Here is an 18,496-nt window from a genome sequence, read left to right as displayed (position 1 = left end):
AGAAACACAAATTATTAATCTGATTTTTTAAAAAACAGAGTAAAAGAGAGAAAGGGGCTTTCTCCTGGGTTTGGTCACACACCACTGTAACCCCTTACCGCTTAGACATGTCCCAGACTCGGATACTCTTGTCCTCAGAATTGCTGAGGATCAACTCTTGACGAGGGTGGAAGACAGCACAAGATACATTGTTGTAATGGCCTCGGCAGGTGTCAACTTCCCATGCCTTTGATTCTGAAAGACAAAAAAGAATTAGGTCACCACAATTCCCTACTACTATAAGTTTGGGATTTTGAATTATGACATCCTTTAACCAAATGCTGCTGCTGCTGCTGCTAAGTCGCTTTAGTCATGTCCGACTCTGTGAGACCCCATAGATGGCAGCCCACCAGACTCCCCCGTCCCTGGGATTCTCCAGGCAAGAACACTGGAGTGGGTTGCCATTTCCTTCTCCAAGGCATGAAAGTGAAAAGTGAAAGTGAAGTCGCTCAGTCGTGTCCGACTCTTAGCGACCCCACGGACTGCAGCCCACCAGGCTCCTCCATCCGTGGCATTTTCTAGGCAAGAGTACTGGAGTGGGGTGCCAACCAAATGCTAGATACTACAAAATCTTAAGTAGTATCCCACTTCTTTCTAATAGGTCAATTTCCTTCATTTATGACTCTGAATCTAAGTATTTCTTTATTTCATTCTGACTGGCCTATCAACTATAGCACCTCTTCTCTGTCATTCTTCATCTCCTTACCCTGCCTTGTCACCAGCTTCCATTATAAAAGCTTCATACGGCAGGAATTTTATCTGGTTTAGTCATCATTGTATCTTCAGAGCCTTGAACAATGGTTAGTACAGAGTAGGTACTCAATAAGTAGCTGTTGAATAAATGGAATTCTTATTTAAAATTACATTCATACTCCTCCAAATCAGGATACCATCAAATGAAAAAGAGGGAAGAGAGCAACTGTCATGTTCCCAGGATAAGCGTAAAACCTAAGGTAGAAAAATGCGTCACTAAATCCAGAACACTTGACTTTTTCAGCTTGCTGGTCAGCAGCCAATATTTTAGGTATGATAACACTGTTACTTCACTCACCATTCATACGCCAGATCTTCACTTGACGGTCATCTGCCCCAGATACAATGAGTGGCATAGTAGGGTGAAATGCAGCCCAGTTAACTCCACGATCATGACCCTGTACCAAAAAAAAGTGGTTTGCAAAACCAAAAAAAGTGATTCTTCATATCCGTTACTCAAAGCAATGGACCAGTGGACCATGCTCATGGTCATAAAAGATGTCTCTGATTTTCACTCCATGTGAAAAAGACTCAAGGGACTGCTGCTGTAAGATTTGACCATGAGAGTGACTAACTACATCAGTCTATCCAATATTATTCCCAAACTCTCATGGGAATTCCCAAATCCTTTCTCCTCTAAATTCAGCTTCATTTGCATTTGGGATATACTGTCTTGCTTTGTTTCTGGCCAATTATATTGTATTTCTCCAACCAGCTATTAGCATCTCAAAAATAAAGACCAATTTAGTAACTTAATGAAGAAATTCCCAAAGTACGGTCAAGAAACTCTATCCCCAAGAACTTTTTAGGAAACCCCAGCAATGTTAAAACTTACTTTCATAATAATACTAAAATGCTATTTACCCTTTTCACTCTTATTCTCCCATGAGTATAAAGTTTTACAGAGGTTACATGACATGTGATGATGTCATCGCTTTGATGGCTAATAGCCTATATCCTTATATATCTCACATTTTTAAAAGTTCTTGGTTTCAATTTCAAATATGGTAAAAACTGACAGATATAATGCACATAAAAACTCTCTGGGGTCCTCAATAAGTTTTAAGAGTATAAAAAGGTTCTCAGACCAAAAAGTTTAAGAACTGCTGATTTTAAGATATCTTTTATAAGATATCTTATAAACCTATTTATAAGTTTATACTCTGTATCGGAATCACAGATAAAGTAGTGTCAAATTAGCAGTATTTTTAAGGTACCATACTGTGGTGAAAAACACCTGGGTTTTGGAGTCAGACACAAATTCAAAATTCAGTTCTTCAATTTACTAGACACGTGTGTGTGTGTGTGTGTTAGTCACTCAGTTGTGTCCAACTCTTTGCAACCCCATGGACTGTAGCCTGCCAGGTTCCTCTGTCCATGAAATTCTCCAGGCAAGAATACTTGAATGGGTTGCCATTTCCTTCTTCAAGACACATGTAGATTTTGGTAAATAACTTACTTTCTCTAAACCTCAAATTTTTCATCTGCAAAAGGAAGTTAATAGTATCTCTACCTGCAGACAGCTGTAAAGATTAGATACTTTAAAAAATCTAGTTTCTTTCCCTTATGCCTTTCTATTTTCCCACCATGCAAACAAGTTACTTACACATGACTGGTTCTCAATAACTTTGATTAACTATCCTCCCCTTTCCCAAGAGGCTTGGCAATGGACTCTGCTTTGGGATGGTGATGGAGCCTATGCCAGCTTTCTCCCTCTCTACCCAGTGGGTTTAAAAGGTAACATGATTCTTGCTCAGGTAGCACTTAAACTTCAATTGTCTACTGGCTCACCTACCATTCTATTTTCAGTGCCTCAAATGGCACCTGGCACTCAATAAGCCCTGCATAAGCTTTGTTGAAGGAATGAACACATGAACAGCATACTGTCACTGCTTCCCTGGAGAAAAGCCCATATCCAGCCACTGGCTAGAGAGATAAGTACCTCTAGTACATGCTTCACCACTGCATCCGTAGTTCCAAAGAGATCAACCCCCGTTATTCCTCTCACATCCGACTCCACTGCACCAGGGGACAGGTTTTTTTTCCTTAGACCTTTGAAGGGGTGAGGAGTGGGATGAAAGATGTAAACATAATGTTACCAAAAAGAGCACAGTAATCGAAGCACCCAAAGGTACAGTGATACACCACAATTAAGGAAAAAGAAGGGAAAAAGAAATTTAAGGAGACTGAAGAAAGATGCAAGAGCTCTTATGTATCTCAAATATAAAACAGTTTATTTGGTGGATGATATTGTAAAACTATAAACTGCAAAAAGTGTACTCTCATTTCCTTCTTGACTCTTGGTCAGTGGACAAAATGATTAAAACTCTCATTATTCCTTTAAACACTTGCTCAAGAGACTGGTTATAGATCTGAATATATGTATTTTGTCATTAAAATTTTCAGAGGCTACAGGGAGAAATCAGCCTATAATTCGAAAACAACAGAAAAAAGACACCAGGATAAGGTCAGTCTTATGTGTATAGGACCAACACCTATGGCTCAACAACAATCTGTCTTTAAAATTTGAATTATCTGTGCTATAGTCAGAACCCAAATTACAACACTACTACCTTACAGGTGAAAAGCACCTGCAGTTTTCAAAGTTGATCTGATTAACAACCCTCTGAGGTAGGCAAGCAGGTATAATAATATCAGTTTATAGATGAGAAAATGCAATTGGGACTAAAATCCTATCTTCTGGAGTATTTGGAAGGTGGGGAGAAGAAAATGAAACTACTTGGCATTTACAAAATTAAAAAGCCAAATATCTGTAATAGAAGGGGGAAAAAGCTATCATTGGAAACAAAACCTAAAGTAGTTTTAAGTCTAAATGTTGGCACCTGTAAGAAAGTACAAAAAATTTAAGTTCAATGACTGTATTTATCTTCACTGTTTTAAAATTACAAAATAACTTTTCTATTATAATGGCATATAAACATCAGCATTAGAGAAGCAAGTGCTTAAAAGGGCACAACAGTTTTACTTATCTTGCACCCTGTCCATGATAAGCATTTAGCCAACTGATAGACAGAAATAAGGCCAATGCTTAAAAAAATAAAATAAGCATTCTTCCAAGGCTTCATAAATACATTATCACAGGGATGCCTCCTTTCACTTATTTCACTTTATCCCTTTAATGGGATCTGTCAACTTTTTCTAATGAGTCTGATGCATGAAACAGATTCAAAGGAAGATACAAAGACAGCTGTGAGGAACTTCACCTCCAATAAGCTTCAACAAACACATTAAAAGGAAAGCTGTATGACAGAATGGAAGCCTTTGTTGTGATTGCTTGTAACGATCCAGGAAAAGGGGAAGAGCAAAAACAGACAGATGAATAGTGACAGGCAGTGAAAAGATACTTTGAGAAGAAATATTTGAGCCTTCAACAAGCTACTCACTAGGACTGAACGACAGATGGAAAATTTCTACAGCAGCTACTCAAATCCAGAGGGAAGGGAGGACACTCTCAGAATGGACCAGTTTGATGCACACTTCCCAATGGGAACCAGGGGAAGTAGTAAAAAGAGAGGCATAAGCACAGGATTTGGCAGCAAATTAATACTTTTTTAGTAGTCATTTCAAAGATTAAGCCTGGCTTGACATGCAAAAGTATAAGCACATTAAAATAATTTCACTGTCAGTTTACTTGGAAGCTCAAGCTAAAAAAATAACATTTTTAAAATCTAGGTTGTAAATATATCCCCTTTTAAACAAATATTTTTTGCCAGGCTAATACAAAAGATCAGGTTACGCTAAACCCCCTGGCTTAATCCTCATGGGAGAGGTATCTAGAACACAGGTTTTCCTTAAAGATCTCTGTTTTCTTATTATTTACTTAGTGCAGAGAGTGTCCCTCTTCAAAGAGAGGTACTCAGAAAGATTAGAATTTTAACCAGTCCTCTAGATTTGAGGGTTTTTGTCTTCTGACTCAGAACTAAATTTTTCCTCTTGGAAATACTGTCAATATTAGCTCTAGTTCCTAACGAAGCTGACTGCTAATTTCTCTTCCTGTGTTCAGATTTATTTGAACCAAGGCAAAAGAACCCTGCTAAAAAGAGTATGCTGACTTCTAGAGGAGGAAGAATGTGTAAGTCTATCCCAAAGGCTCCTTCCACTTGGTTAAATACCAAAGCATCTCCTTCCACTCTGGTTAAGGGGTTACTGGAAATCAAGAGAGTTGTGAGTACAGAAAAACACTTAGAAATGGTGAAGAGAGCATTAACATTAGTAACATTAGTACAAAATTTTCAGTACCACACATACTAAGTATAGCAATTATAATGTTATTATACAGTAATCCATGCACTTTACACATTCAAGAGCAAGCATAAACCCCAACTGGGGTCAAAATTTCTCCCTCTCTTCTCTGATTTAGGGCATTTGATTCTGATGCAAATGTTTTCCTACGAAAGTGAAGAAAATGATTTCTTACCCTGGGCATTTCATGATGACCAAAGAGAATCCATTTACCTAAGGACCCCAAATTGCTTTAGCTAGGTCACAAGGAAACTGCCCTGCCAGCTTCAGGTGGCATAAACACTACTCTTAAAGAGTGGAGCAGTATAAGGCCCTTCTCATCCCCATGCTCTAGGAAAGATTTAAGCTCCAGTGGTCTAAGGATCAGTTTATTCATATAACAAATTCACTTCTCTGTGATCTAGAATGGCAGTACTTGTACACCATTCTTAGAACTTTCTCTGAGAAAACAGTCACTAAAAAGTGTCTTAGTAGCAGGTAACTCTCTCACAGATCCCCAGCTGAGAAAGGCTATTCTAAGTAACTGCTCCTGGTCAGCTGAAACAGCATAAACTGGGATCCAGCCCCATTTGGCTCCTAAATGCTGAGACAGAGAGGGCTTTGAAAGTGTGCACAGTTAAAAACTATTAAAAGTCAAAGCTTGGTTACTGGAGGAGTGAATAACAAGCTCCCTGGTACTAGCAGTGAGGAGAGGGCACAGGATCCACAGTGCCTGTGCCTATCTCTTCCTGCTGGCATGGCTGGTCACATCTGGGTGTACTTCAAAAAACCTAGCTAGTCTGACGAAAAACTGCAATGGCAGAAGCCCTTAGGAGAACAGAGTAGGACTGCCCTATCTCCAATACAATCTTGTTTCTACCACTTCTTTCTTGATTCTGAACCTCTGAAAACTGCAGAGCATGATGCAGAGCTTTTACTTTCCCACTGTCCTCATCTTCCCCTTGGCTTGTTTCCATACTACATGAATCTTAACTGCTATTACAACATTCCAAATGTTGCGCCCAGGAATCCAAATTTTCAACTTGCTGTTTATTAATGGTTAGAACAGCAAGTATTAATATCATACTGCTCCAGCCCACCACGACACAAGGAGCTGGGAAAAGTTATCAACTTTCTTTGTTACCACAAAGAACCAGGTAAAGACCTACGAGGAGTCCTTTTCACAAAATGGAAACAGTGCTCTGTGGACTAGCCATGGACTTTTCAGAGTCCAATCTCTAAGAGTTTTTAAGGCAACAAACAAGTAGAAACAATTTAGCAACTGCTAAATAAATCTAACTGGGCAGAGAACTATAGCATTTAGTTTCATTTCCCTACTGCATTTCTCAACAAAGCACTTCCATTTTTCCAGTATGTCAATCTCATAGGTACAACCCTTTCTCTGCATTTAAATTCTCAATTCTCCTCTATACAGTCCTAAAAATTTAAATTCTTATCCCCAAATTAAGATACTGTATATAAACTATGAAAGGAGGAATTATCCCAACTACTCAAAATCTACAAGTTATTTAATTTTTCATCCTAGAAGTCTGCCTGTTAAAAGGTTTTCTGGACATGAAAATCCTTCCTCCAACCCTCATTCTCTTTACAGTAGACGGTATATAATAGAAGGATTTTCCTATTTCTAAATGAAGCCACAGGATCTAAAAGCCCTGTTTCCCTGTACTAATCTATTCCCCAACTTCATTTCTGTCAAAGATTTTTCTTATTTTAGTGGAAAGCTTGATTCTTAAATACTCCCAACAGTACAAAGACTAATCTAACTAAAAAGTGGAATTTTCTTAAAATTAAATTTTCTAGAGCAACCACTTTCCTTAGAATACTTCTAACGTGAACCATGAAAGCACATTTAATATCCTCAGAAACAAAGACACTATTACATGAAAACAGAATACTCTAAATTTTTCTGTTCCAACTCAACTACCCTCACTATTTTAAGCAATTGCAGTTTTGCGCCAGACACAACTAGGCTGTCCCCTGAACTTGGGCAGCTCACCAGAAATATCCCAAACGCGCACAGTCTGGTCCAGGCTGGCTGACACGACCAGGTCTTCTGAAGGGTGGAACTGAGCGCACATGACGTAATGATTGTGCCCTGTTAACACACTGCAAGAGGGAAAGAAAGACAATACCAAATCAGAGGCAGGAACCAACAGGCTCCCACATGTCAAACGCCATATTCCACACTGAACAGGTGCATGTCCAAATACACTCTTTTGGAGGCCAAGGCAAGACATCCTAACAATTCTGAATTAACAATAATAAGCAGAGTCGGCTGTTTCAAGCTTGGCTCTCTTCTCGCTTGTAATGTTTCAGTGTTTATTACTAGTTTCAAAAGAACTGAGACTGCACAGCATTCCTCTCATTAAAGATGCATTAAACTATCAAAATAAATGAAATCTTATTCATACTAAAACTATCTGTTAGCTTTTAAGGGGGTATCCCTTTTAAAGGATGTCACTAAATGGTCCTTACATACTTATAAAAAGCTCTATAACCAAACACGAGGCAGGACAGAGGTCTAGACCCTGACTCAGGTTTCTCGGAAACAACTGAAAACCAGCTAAAAATTCTGTCCCAAAAGCCTAGCTATATGACTTCTTTCCCCTGGAAAGAAATGATCAGAAAATCCAGGTTCACATATTACTAATGACACTGCTTCTGTATTTATCTTTTTATATACAAGAGTGTCTTACAATCAGTAATTAATCAGCAGACATAGCCCATTAGGGACAGGAGATGATTGTTCTAAAGAGAAGCTGATTACGAGAAAACTAGAAATGAAGGTTTTTTTGAGCTCTCTGTCTCCTGCTTTACCAGACACAGGTTCTGGACTGCCAATTCCACACTCGGATGGTCTGATCATCTGAGGCACTCAGAATCCAAGGATATTCCTGAAAAATATTCCAGACAAAGGGTTTGAACATTAACAGACGTGTTCTTCCAGGTTCCATTTCTCTCTTTGGGGGAAATACTTCATTGTCCGACATCTCAGCTAGTCTCTAACCGATTCTGAGTTACCAGGCTAGTGGTCTATTCCTCCTCACCATGCTACCAGCTCTTCCCAACTTCGGTACTTTCAACTATAAGGTTTAAGAGTGGAAGCAAGACCATAATAGATTCTCAGAGACAAATAGTATAATATATATTTACAATTACTTTTACATATGTGCTTATGTATATGTGATTTATATTTATAAAGTTAATCCTGTAAATCAAGATCCTGTGAAAGGATCTCTATTTAACTCTAAGATTGGAATATTGTTTTAAAGTCTGACTTGTCCCTGCCAGACCATCCAGTCTCAAAAAATTTCAGAGTCTCAGAGAAGAAAGCAGAAAGTAACATGTAAAAACAATTCATCCCTTTTACACTCTTTAAACTTTTTAAGAGAAGGAAGTATTTCTTAGTCACAGTTGTCTCTCCAGTGTTTAGCAAAGAACTTAACGAGCACAAGGTACACACACACTTACTAAACTGAAAAAAATAAAAGGAAATAAATTTTTCCTAAGTTTCCAGCTGAATGGTAACTTGTTCTGGGCAGGAGTCTTCAGTGAGCCCTTCGTGGCAATGACAAAGAGTTCCTTCTAAATAAAGTACCTATTGAATGGTTGTCATTCTCAACTATTTCAGCTATAATTTTCACATTCATCTTCTCCTATTCTACCCTAATTCTTTTTAATTTTAAAAAAGGAAATAGAGTGTAATTAGCCCAGAATTTATTGTTTATTTTGTTATACTTTTTCTTACTTAATTCAAGAGACTTAAGTTTACTAAGAGTCAAGGAATAGTACAAGTTAATTCTAACAGCATATATTAATAATTATAGAGAAATCCAGTCAGGATGGGATGAGATTAAGAGGCTGGGAGTCTTAATCTTTAACTCAGTATCTGTCTGCTATGAAACCTAAAAATCAAAAAAGGTAGTAAGCTCGGCGCAGGGAACAGCCTCTACCAGACCCTAAAGTCCTAGGATAAAAGCACATGATTGTCAATGCTTCAAAACATTGGTTAGCGTCAAAATGGCATCTTATCTTGACATTCCTCCAAGAAACACCTACTTAGTAACACCCCACATGTGATTAGCCTGCAAACTTCTGTTTGCCAGTTCAGCAAATTTAAAATCAAATCTCTACTTTTCCCTACAGAGAATCAATGCCTTCCTCATAAAGGCCACTGAATCCAATTAAATTCAAACATAACTCCGAGTGCTTCCTCTTACAGAAGCAAACAAAGCAGAGAGGCCAACACTCTACAGATCCTAGAAGAATCAATAATGTGATTCTGTCATCAAAAGCATTCTTCAGGAGAATGGAGAAGATTCCTACAGGGAAACTGAAGAATGCTCCAAAGCTAGAGCCACAACAGTTACTCACATGATGAAAAAATGTAGTGCGGATGTAGTCTAAGTGCCCAAGCAATGTGAAGAGACAGCGCCGAAGCTTGTAATTCCACACCTGCAAAGACAAAAATTCAACTAAAGGAATAAGGACATAAAGTTGTGAGCCTCCATAAGGCCCAGGTTTCTCAATAAACAAGCTGGGATTTATCTTTTGGCATCTTTAAATAGGCAGAAATCTTGACAGGAAATCTTGTTTAAGGTTGGAGGGGAAAAGACTACGAATGAAAACGTAAGTCAGCTACACACGTGTGGGGAGAGGAAAAAGCAAGGCTAAGGAAACCTAAAAGATAAAATGATGGAAAGGTTTTTCTTTTTTTCTGGGAAGAAATCATGTCTATTTAATAAGACAAAATGTTTATCTAAGGCTCAGCTTGAAACTGTTCTACTGAATAATTGTGTTCTTAGCTTGAATACAGACCCCTTACTTGGTGCTTACCTATCACCTTAATTGTGGGTAAAAAAAAAAGTAGGACGGATATGACTTCAAAGGAAACAATAATATAACATATAGCATCATCTTTTGTTAGGCTTGATGGCAAATGATGCCCATACATTCATGGTCTGTACTCACCTATCATGCAAATATACTTTAACTCAACACTATGGAAAATACAACATTGCTCAGATAGACTGAGCTAAGCAGAAAAATATCATATTTAGATAAGAAGTTAAGACAGTTATCCAAGTATCAGGCATCAATGGACACAATTGAGAAAGACGCTGAAACCAAGACCATAAATGTAAGACAGCTCACACTTCCCATCCAGAAAAACTCCCAAAAGTATAAAAAGAAAACAGACGCCTTTTTTCCTTCTATAAAATTTAATGCTTCTTCCGTCTATGGGGTTGCACAGAGTCAGACACGACTGAAGCGACTTAGCAGCAGCAGCAGCATAATCTATCCAGGCCAGCCTATTACTATTTTTTCCTATTTTTACTTAAAAATTGTTTTCTTTCATAAATCACAAATGATCCATTTCCTGTAACAAATTTGAATAACCCCAAATCCAGCATTTCCAAACAAGAATGTAAGCTCCCTAAAGGCAGGGTCCTTGTCCATCTTGCTCAACACTACACCCCCAGCATCTAATGTAGCAGCTAACACTTAGTAGGTGCACAAAAGGGATGTGCAGCAGAAATGAGAAAAGATAAACAACACAAAAAGTGAAAATATTAGAATATCCTCACCTTCATCTGTTGAGTCATCTATAAATACACATGCATACAGTGGAGTTTGACTTTCACACAAAAATTAGACTATACCATAAATACTATTGTGTTAACTAGCTTTTTCCCCCTTATAGAGTTCAGTTTTTTAAACTTCCATTATTTCTTGCTTCAAATCATCTTGATTCCTTTATATGCCTCTATCAAGTTCCAGAACTATGAATTCTGAAAGACCTATAGGGTTTTTAGACCTGAGCCATTTGTGATTCCTATCTTACTCTTTGTAAATCAGGATTACACTAATGCTACATTTATCTGGGTGTAGCAAAAAATATGATGGTCCACAAATATGACTTTTCAAGATGATCCTACTTTCATCAGAGAAATATAAATCCCAGCATGACAGCACTACATACCCATCAATTAGCTAATTTCTTTATTTAATAACATCTTTCAGATATAATTCAAATCCCATATAATTCACCCATTCTAGAATTCAGTAGTTCTTAATACATAGTTATTTAACCATTAGCACAATCAATTTTAGAACATTTCATTACCACCAAATGAAAACTATACCCATTAGGAGTCATTCCTCATTTTCTCCCAATCCCCTCAACCTCCAGACAACCATTAATCAACTGTCTCTACTGATTTGCTCTACTGATCTGAACACTGCAAGTAAATGAAAGATAATTCATTTTCAAAAGTACTAATGACTTTGGGAAAAAATTGTTCTCTTAAATGTCACTCAGTGTTTGTCTTAAACAGATCATGAAGAACCCAAGTTAACCATGCGTAATACTCAGTGGTCATCACTTTTCTAGAAATATGACCAAGGAGAGACAGCCTGAGGAGCTCCTGAGGCCCATCAGGTGGTCCAAGCTTCCACTGCCTGCCCCCAGGATCAGTGCCTAAAATCTAGGAAGGGAGCTGTGCTCCCTATCATTCTAATGCACATTTTCTCTACAGGTAGCTGTCACTCCTCATGCCTGTTACATAAGTCCTACTGTGTAATTTGTAGCTTCCTAAGGTAGCTTCTGAAAAAGATTATTTTTTTCCATGAAGAAAATTTCTCTGGTGTGGTTGGATACGTCATTTCCTCTGCATTTTTAATGTCACGGCCGAAGCTCACGCTCTGTCCCTTTCGCACATGGACTTTTGCAATAACCATTTTTTTTTTTTTTTTTTTTTTTTGCAATGACCATTTGCAAATGACCTAACTAGTATCTGCCTCCAGTCTTGCCTGAGTCATCCAATCTTCTCTCTATATTGCCATTTAAGTAACCTTTTTTATTTTAAAAGTGTGAACCTGGGGGCTTCCCTGGTGACTCAGTGGTGAGAAACGGCCTGCCAATACAGGAGACACAGGTCTGATTCCTGGTCCGGGAAGATCCCACATGCCACGGAAGAACTACACCTGTGCACACACTCAACTCCTGAGCCCGTGCACTATAGAGCCTGTGCCCCACAGCAAGAGAAGAAACCACAATGAGAAGCCTGCACGTAGCAATGAGAGAGTAGCCCCCACTCACGCAACCAGAGAAAAGCTTGTACAGCTACAAAGACCCAGTCCCGCCAAATAAATAAGTACGTAAACGTGAATCTAGTATCACCCCTCTATTTAAACTCCTTTAATGGTTCCTTGTTATTTGTATGATAACATCCAAACTTCTGAGTACTACAGAGAGGTCCTCCATAATCCGGCCCTTCTCATCTTCTGCTCCTCTCACTTCTTCCAGATTTTATCCAAAACTAATTATAGTTTCTCAAATGTATCCAGCTATGTCATGCTTTTTGTTCTTGTACTTAGATTGTCCTTACCCATTTCACTTTGTTTATCTATGGTATATTCACTAATCTGTACATGTCATTATTAGGGTGTATATTTAACTCCTCCACTAGAATAAAAGCTCCTTGAGAACAGAGACCATTTCTTACTTACTTTTGAATTCTAAAAATAAAAAACAGCATCTGCAACATAGTAAGCATTCAATAAATGTTCACTGGATGCTCTGGATAATGTCAAAAGCCTGAGCTCTATACAAATGAGACATCTGGCTTTTCAGTCCCTTCTGTGATTCCCAAACTTCACATTGCCTGTCCTTTACTCCAAGTCATGACAGGCCCGCTATACCTTAATCTTATAGTCATCTCCTCCAGAGACAAACAGTGGTTGCTGCTTATGGAAGTCAATGCCTCGTACTGGACCTAGGGAAGAAAGCAGGCAATACATGTTAAAAAGACAGTTATGCTCCGAGTCTCCAAGGTGATTCTTATTCAGAATTTTCCAGTTCTATCCCTCCCATGTTCTTTAATCCTAAAGAAAGCTTAAACTACTCCAGAAAACAATACTTATATTTCTTTTAGCTTCTTCCTAGAAACTGTTATCTTACCATCATGCTCATCAAACTTGTCAATGAGGGTACACATCCGATAGTCCCATAACTGGATGACTCCATTGTGTAAACTGGTCAGGATCCAGGGTCTTTTGGGGTGAAAGCTGAGTCCTGGATTAAAAAAACAAAAAACAAAAAAAAGACAATGATCCAATGAGCAAAGTAAGCCCCACAATGTCACCTCCTGCCAACTGTGATAAGAAAATGGGACAGCTAAGTAAAAACTGGGTTCATATATTCATTCACTGGATGCCACACATTATGACTTATATGGTATCATGTGTTGGGTTTTTTTGTTATATTACCTTAAATACTGCTGGGCTCTGATGTAGGATGCAGTCACTTGGAATTAGTTGATCCTTTTAAGGCTTGCTTTTTAAGTTTTGGATGGGTCCACAGCAGCCTTTAGCCTAGATCTGATCTGGCATCACTGTTAAAGCAATACCCTTTTGAGATTTCTATATGATGCCCTATAGTATTAGGAGGTCTATACTGGCCAGTGGGAACACAAATTATTCCCAGCTCTATGTGAGCTCCATGGATAGTTCTGCCTTCTCCTCTCCAGTGGTTCTTTCCCAGGCCTTGGTTTATTTCCTCACATGCATTAGTACTCGGACAAAGGCCTGACAGGATCCCCTGCAGAACTTCAAGTTCCTCTGTGCAGTTCCTCTTCCTTCTCTAGTATTTTGTCCAGCAAATTCTAGCTATCTTGGCTTCCCCGAACTCTAAACTCTGTCTTCTCAGTGAGACCACAGGGCTCTTCTCCTCCTCCCTGTACTTCAGCCTGGAAACTCTCTCCAGGTAACAAGCTAACACAATCATAGGATTCATCTTGATTTTTTTTTAAAGAAATTTTACTTATTTATTTATGGCTGTGCTGGGTCTTTGGGGCTGTGCAGGTTCTTCTCGAGTTGCGGTGAGCAAGGGCTGCTCTTCATTGCAGTGTGCAGGCTTCTCATTGCAGTGACTTCTCTTGTTGTGGAGCACAGGCTCTTGGGCATGCGAGCTTCAGTACTGAGGCACATAGGCTCAGTAGTTGCGGCTCCCAAGTCCTAGAGCACGAGCTCAACAGTTGTTAAGCCTCACGGGCTTAGCTGCTCTGTGGTATGTGGGATCTTCTCAGACTAGGGACTGAACCCGTCTTCTGCATTGGCAGGCATTCTTTACTACAGAGCCATGAGGGAAGCCGGACTCATCTTGTTTATTTCCCTTTTCTCAAGAGTCATTCCCATGGAGTAAGAAATGGCAACCCATTCCAGTATTCTTACCTGGAAAATTCCACGGACAAAGGAGTCTGGTGAGTTACAGTCCATCCGGGTCAAAAAAGAGTTGGGACACGACTGAGTGACTGAACAAGCAAGAATCACTCTCCTGCACTGCCTGTTTTCCAATGTCTGAAAAGCTTTTGTTTCACACGTTTTGTTCAGTTGTGCAGGTATTTAAGGTGGGACGATAAACCTGGTCTCTGTTACTCCATTATGACTGGAAATGGGAGTCCACAGAAGTTTGGAGAGTATACTTTCAGGTTTTTAATGCAATACATATTGTTTTATGACAATGGAGATAACATTTTAATATTTTACAAACTTGTTTTCACTTAACTACATATAATGTATCTCATAACATTTTAAGTACATCTAGACTTAGCCTCTTTCGTTTTAATGACTGCAATGTACAAATATACCACTTTTTAAACTATTCTACTAATGGGCATTTAAGTTTTTTCCCTTTTTATCTACCAGAAAAGATGATCCAATGAAGATGTTTCCACACATAATCCAGTCTGTTTGTATTATTACTGATTTACACTAAAGACTAGAAATGAGATTTGTTCAGGAACAGGGTATGTACATTTAACATTTTGGTAGATACTATTTGATTGCAAAAAGACTGTATCAACATAAAGTCTGACCAAGTTTCTGAAGGTACTGAGAATGGGATGTTATCAGTTATTTGTTATTTTGTTTTAGTACTCTAACATCACTTCTTTCATTACTAGTGAGGTTAAGAATATTTTCATTTATTTATTTAACACTTTTATTTCTTCTTCTAAGCTGTCCGTTTTTCATTAGGTTGCACATTCCCCACTCTCATTCCCATTATGTACAGGAACATTCATTAATAGATATTAACTCTCAAATATCTTGATATTCCCTCCCTGGCCAATTTTCTTCCCTATGCCCAATAAGGAAATTAGGAGCAGAAGAGAAAGCTTCAGGATTATAAAGACACATTTCAACCATCCAGGAATTCTTAATGGCACTCTTCTTTATGATCAAGATTCCCAAGAGACATAGAAACTTCTCAAAACTTATTCTCCCGTTAACAATGGCCTCCAGTTTTTGAGCTATTGAGTCTACACCAGTCATCTTTTATATACTTTCTCATTTTAATTCTAAAAAAGAATGTTAATTATTCATGTATTACAGATAAGGAAATAGATTTAGAAATGTTAAGTTGCCCAAAGTCCTGCAGTTCATTACTGCTGTGGCTGCTGCTAAGTCGCTTCAGTCGTGTCTGACTCTGTGTGACCCCACAGGCGGCAGCCCATCAGGCTCTGCCGTCCTTGGGATTCTCCAGGCAAGAACACTGGAGTGGGTTGCCATTTCCTTCTCCAATGCATGGAAGTGAAAAGTGAAAGTGAAGTCACTCAGTCGTGTCTGACTCTTAGGGACTCCAGGGACTGCAGCCTACCAGACTCCTCCATCCATGGGATTTTTCAGGGAAGAGTACTGGAGTGGGTTGTCATTGCCTTCTCCAAGTTCATTACTGAATGTTTCAGAATTCCAAAGTAAGCCCATATGACTCCAAATAGCAAGTTTCTAACCACTTTGTTATGCTGCATCTTTTATAAAAAAATTTTATATTAGTAAAGAGTCAAGGTACAAATATTTTCCCCAAATCTCTGCCTCTGCCATTCTAACATTCTAAGAGACTACTATTGCAATATCAGTTGTTTGCAATCCACCTACATTCAGTGACGCACAAGTTTTAGAGCTGTCATATTCAGGAAATAAAAATAAAAGACGTCCCATTAAATTTGAATTTCAGATAACCAACAATACTAAAATGTTACTTGCTTTTTATCTGAAATTCAAATCCAATTCAGTTCAGTTCAGTTGCTCACAGTTGCTCAAGAGTCTTCTCCAACACCACAGTTCAAAAGCATCTATTCGTTGGCGCTCAGCTTTCTTCACAGTCCAACTCTCACATCCACACATGACCACTGGAAAAACCATAGTCTTGACTAGACAGACCTTTGTTGGCAAAGTAATGTCTCTGCTTTTTAATATGCTATCTAGGTTGGTTATAACTTCTTCCAAGGAGTAAGTGTCTTTAAATTTCATGGCTGCAATCACCATATGCAGTGATTTTGGAGCCCCCCCCCCCCACCAAAAAAAAGTCTGACACTGTTTCCACTGTTTCCCCATCTATTTCCCATGAAGTGATGCGACCAGATGCCATGATATTCGTTTTCTGAATGTTGAGCTTTAAGGCAACTTTTTCACTCTCCTCTTTCACTTTCCTCAAGAAGCTTTTTAGTTCCTCTTCACTTTCTGCCATAAGGGTGGTGTCATCTGCATATCTGAGGTTATTGATATTTCTCCCAGCAATCTTAGTTCCAGCTTGTGCTTCTTCCAGGCCACCATTTCTCATGATGTACTCTGCGTATAAGTTAAATAAGCAGGGTGACAATATACAGCCTTGACATACTCCTTTTCCTGTTTGGAACCAGTCTGTTGTTCCATGTCCAGTTCTAACTGTTGCTTCCTGACCTGCATATAGGTTTCTCAAGAGGCAGGTCACGTGGTCTGGTATTCCCATCTCTCTCAGAATTTTGCAGTTTATTGTGATACACACAGTCAAAGGCTTTGGCATAGTTGATAAAGCAGAAATACATGTTTTTCTGGAACTCTCTTGCTTTTTTGATGATCCAGCGGATGTTAGCAATTTGATCTCTGGTTCCTCTGCCTTTTCTAAAACCAGCTTGAACATCTGGAAGTTCAAGGTTCACGTATTGCTGAAGCCTGGCTTGGAGAATTTTGAGCATCACTTTACTAGCGTGTGAGATGAGTGCAATTCTGTGGTAGTTTGAGCATTCTTTGGCATTGCCTTTCTTTGGGATTGGAATGAAAACTGACCTTTTCCAGTCCTGTGGCCACTGCTGAGTTTTCCAAATTTGCTGGCATATTGAGTGCAGCACTTTCACAGCATCATCTTTCAGGATTTGAAATAGCTCCACTGGAATTCCATCACCTCCACTAGCTTTGTTCATAGTGATGCTCTCTAAGGCCCACTTGACTTCACATTCCAGGATTGTCTGGCTCTAGGTCAGTGATTACACCATCGTGATTATCTGGGTCATGAAGATCTTTTTTGTACAGTTCTTCTGTGTATTCTTGCGACCTCTTCTTAATATCTTCTGCTTCTGTTAGGTCCATACCATTTCTGTCCTTTATCAAGCCCATCTTTGCATGAAATGTTCCCTTGGTATCTCTAATTTTCTTGAAGAGATCTCTAGTCTTTCCCATTCTGTTGTTTTCCTCTATTTCTTTGCATTGATCGCTGAGGAAGGCTTTCTTATCTCTCCTTGCTATTCTTTGGAACTCTGCATTCAGATGCTTCTAGCTTTCCTTTTCTCCTTTGCTTTTCACTCCTCTTCACAGCTATTTGTAAGGCCTCCTCAGACAGCCATTTTGCTTTTTTGCATTTCTTTTCCATGGGGATGGTCTTGATCCCTGTCTCCTCTACAATGTCACGAACCTCCGTCCATAGTTCATCAGGCACTCTGTCTATCAAGTCTAGTCCCTTAAATCTACTTCTCACTTCCATTGTATAATCATAAGGGGTTTGATTTAGGTCATACCTGAATGGTCTAGCGGTTATCCCTACTTTCTCCAATTTTAGTCTGAATTTGGCAAGAAGGAGTTCATGATCTGAGCCACAGTCAGCTCCCGGTCCTGTTTTTGCTGACTGTATAGAGCTTTGAGATGAGAATAAAAGTAGCAGTACAGCACCCAGGAGAGGGGAGGAGAAAGAAACAGGGGGCGAGCCAAACGAACCTCCCGCGGTGCGTTAACCACTACAGTTAAACCAAATCCCAAGGGCACACTAAAGGCGACCGGACTGCAGGTGAATCGCCCGCCAGGCCTAATAGCCTCCCTCTGTCTCAGGTTCCTCTAGGTTCGTACGGTGGGCCCAATTCAGCCCGTTAAATCTTCCCTCTCTCTTCCCCAGTGACAGGGCTGCCCCTGACATCCAACCTCCGCGGTCCCTCTTTTAATCTCCATTACCTTTAACCCGCGCACTCTTGGTCTCAAATTTGGTTAGCATCCTTCAGGCTCCGAGCTGTTAATCCGAGTCCTGACACTCCCTGCCGCCCTATGGTCGCCTCCACGTCAGCGTCCCTCCGCATCGACTCCCGGAAGTTCCATGGATACGAACTTCCGGCCCCAGAGCTCCGGGCCATAGAGA

The 18,496-nt window shown here is 39.4% G+C and overlaps 1 protein-coding gene across 2 annotated transcripts in view; it reads right to left on the bottom strand.

Moving 5' to 3' along the window:
• The window catches only part of COPA (COPI coat complex subunit alpha), a 43,974-nt gene extending 25,504 nt beyond the window's left edge, over positions 1 to 18,470 (bottom strand). For both annotated transcript variants that reach the window (XM_055583855.1, XM_055583856.1), the window contains exons 1-9: positions 18,316 to 18,470; positions 13,019 to 13,132; positions 12,760 to 12,833; positions 9,430 to 9,510; positions 7,873 to 7,949; positions 7,052 to 7,161; positions 2,735 to 2,844; positions 1,091 to 1,190; positions 99 to 234 (exon numbers count right to left, since the gene is read on the bottom strand). In XM_055583855.1, the coding sequence (XP_055439830.1) occupies positions 99 to 234; positions 1,091 to 1,190; positions 2,735 to 2,844; positions 7,052 to 7,161; positions 7,873 to 7,949; positions 9,430 to 9,510; positions 12,760 to 12,833; positions 13,019 to 13,132; positions 18,316 to 18,355 (842 nt within the window). In that variant the 5' untranslated portion in view covers positions 18,356 to 18,470. The remainder of the gene's footprint in view (positions 1 to 98; positions 235 to 1,090; positions 1,191 to 2,734; positions 2,845 to 7,051; positions 7,162 to 7,872; positions 7,950 to 9,429; positions 9,511 to 12,759; positions 12,834 to 13,018; positions 13,133 to 18,315) is intronic.
• Between the last annotated feature and the right edge of the window lie 26 nt (positions 18,471 to 18,496).

The sequence above is a fragment of the Bubalus kerabau genome, chromosome 6, assembly GCF_029407905.1.
Source record: "Bubalus kerabau isolate K-KA32 ecotype Philippines breed swamp buffalo chromosome 6, PCC_UOA_SB_1v2, whole genome shotgun sequence".
Classification (NCBI taxonomy): Eukaryota; Metazoa; Chordata; class Mammalia; order Artiodactyla; family Bovidae; genus Bubalus; species Bubalus kerabau.
The sequence above is the reverse complement of the archived record's forward strand: the minus strand, read 5'-3'. Positions and strand labels throughout refer to the sequence as shown.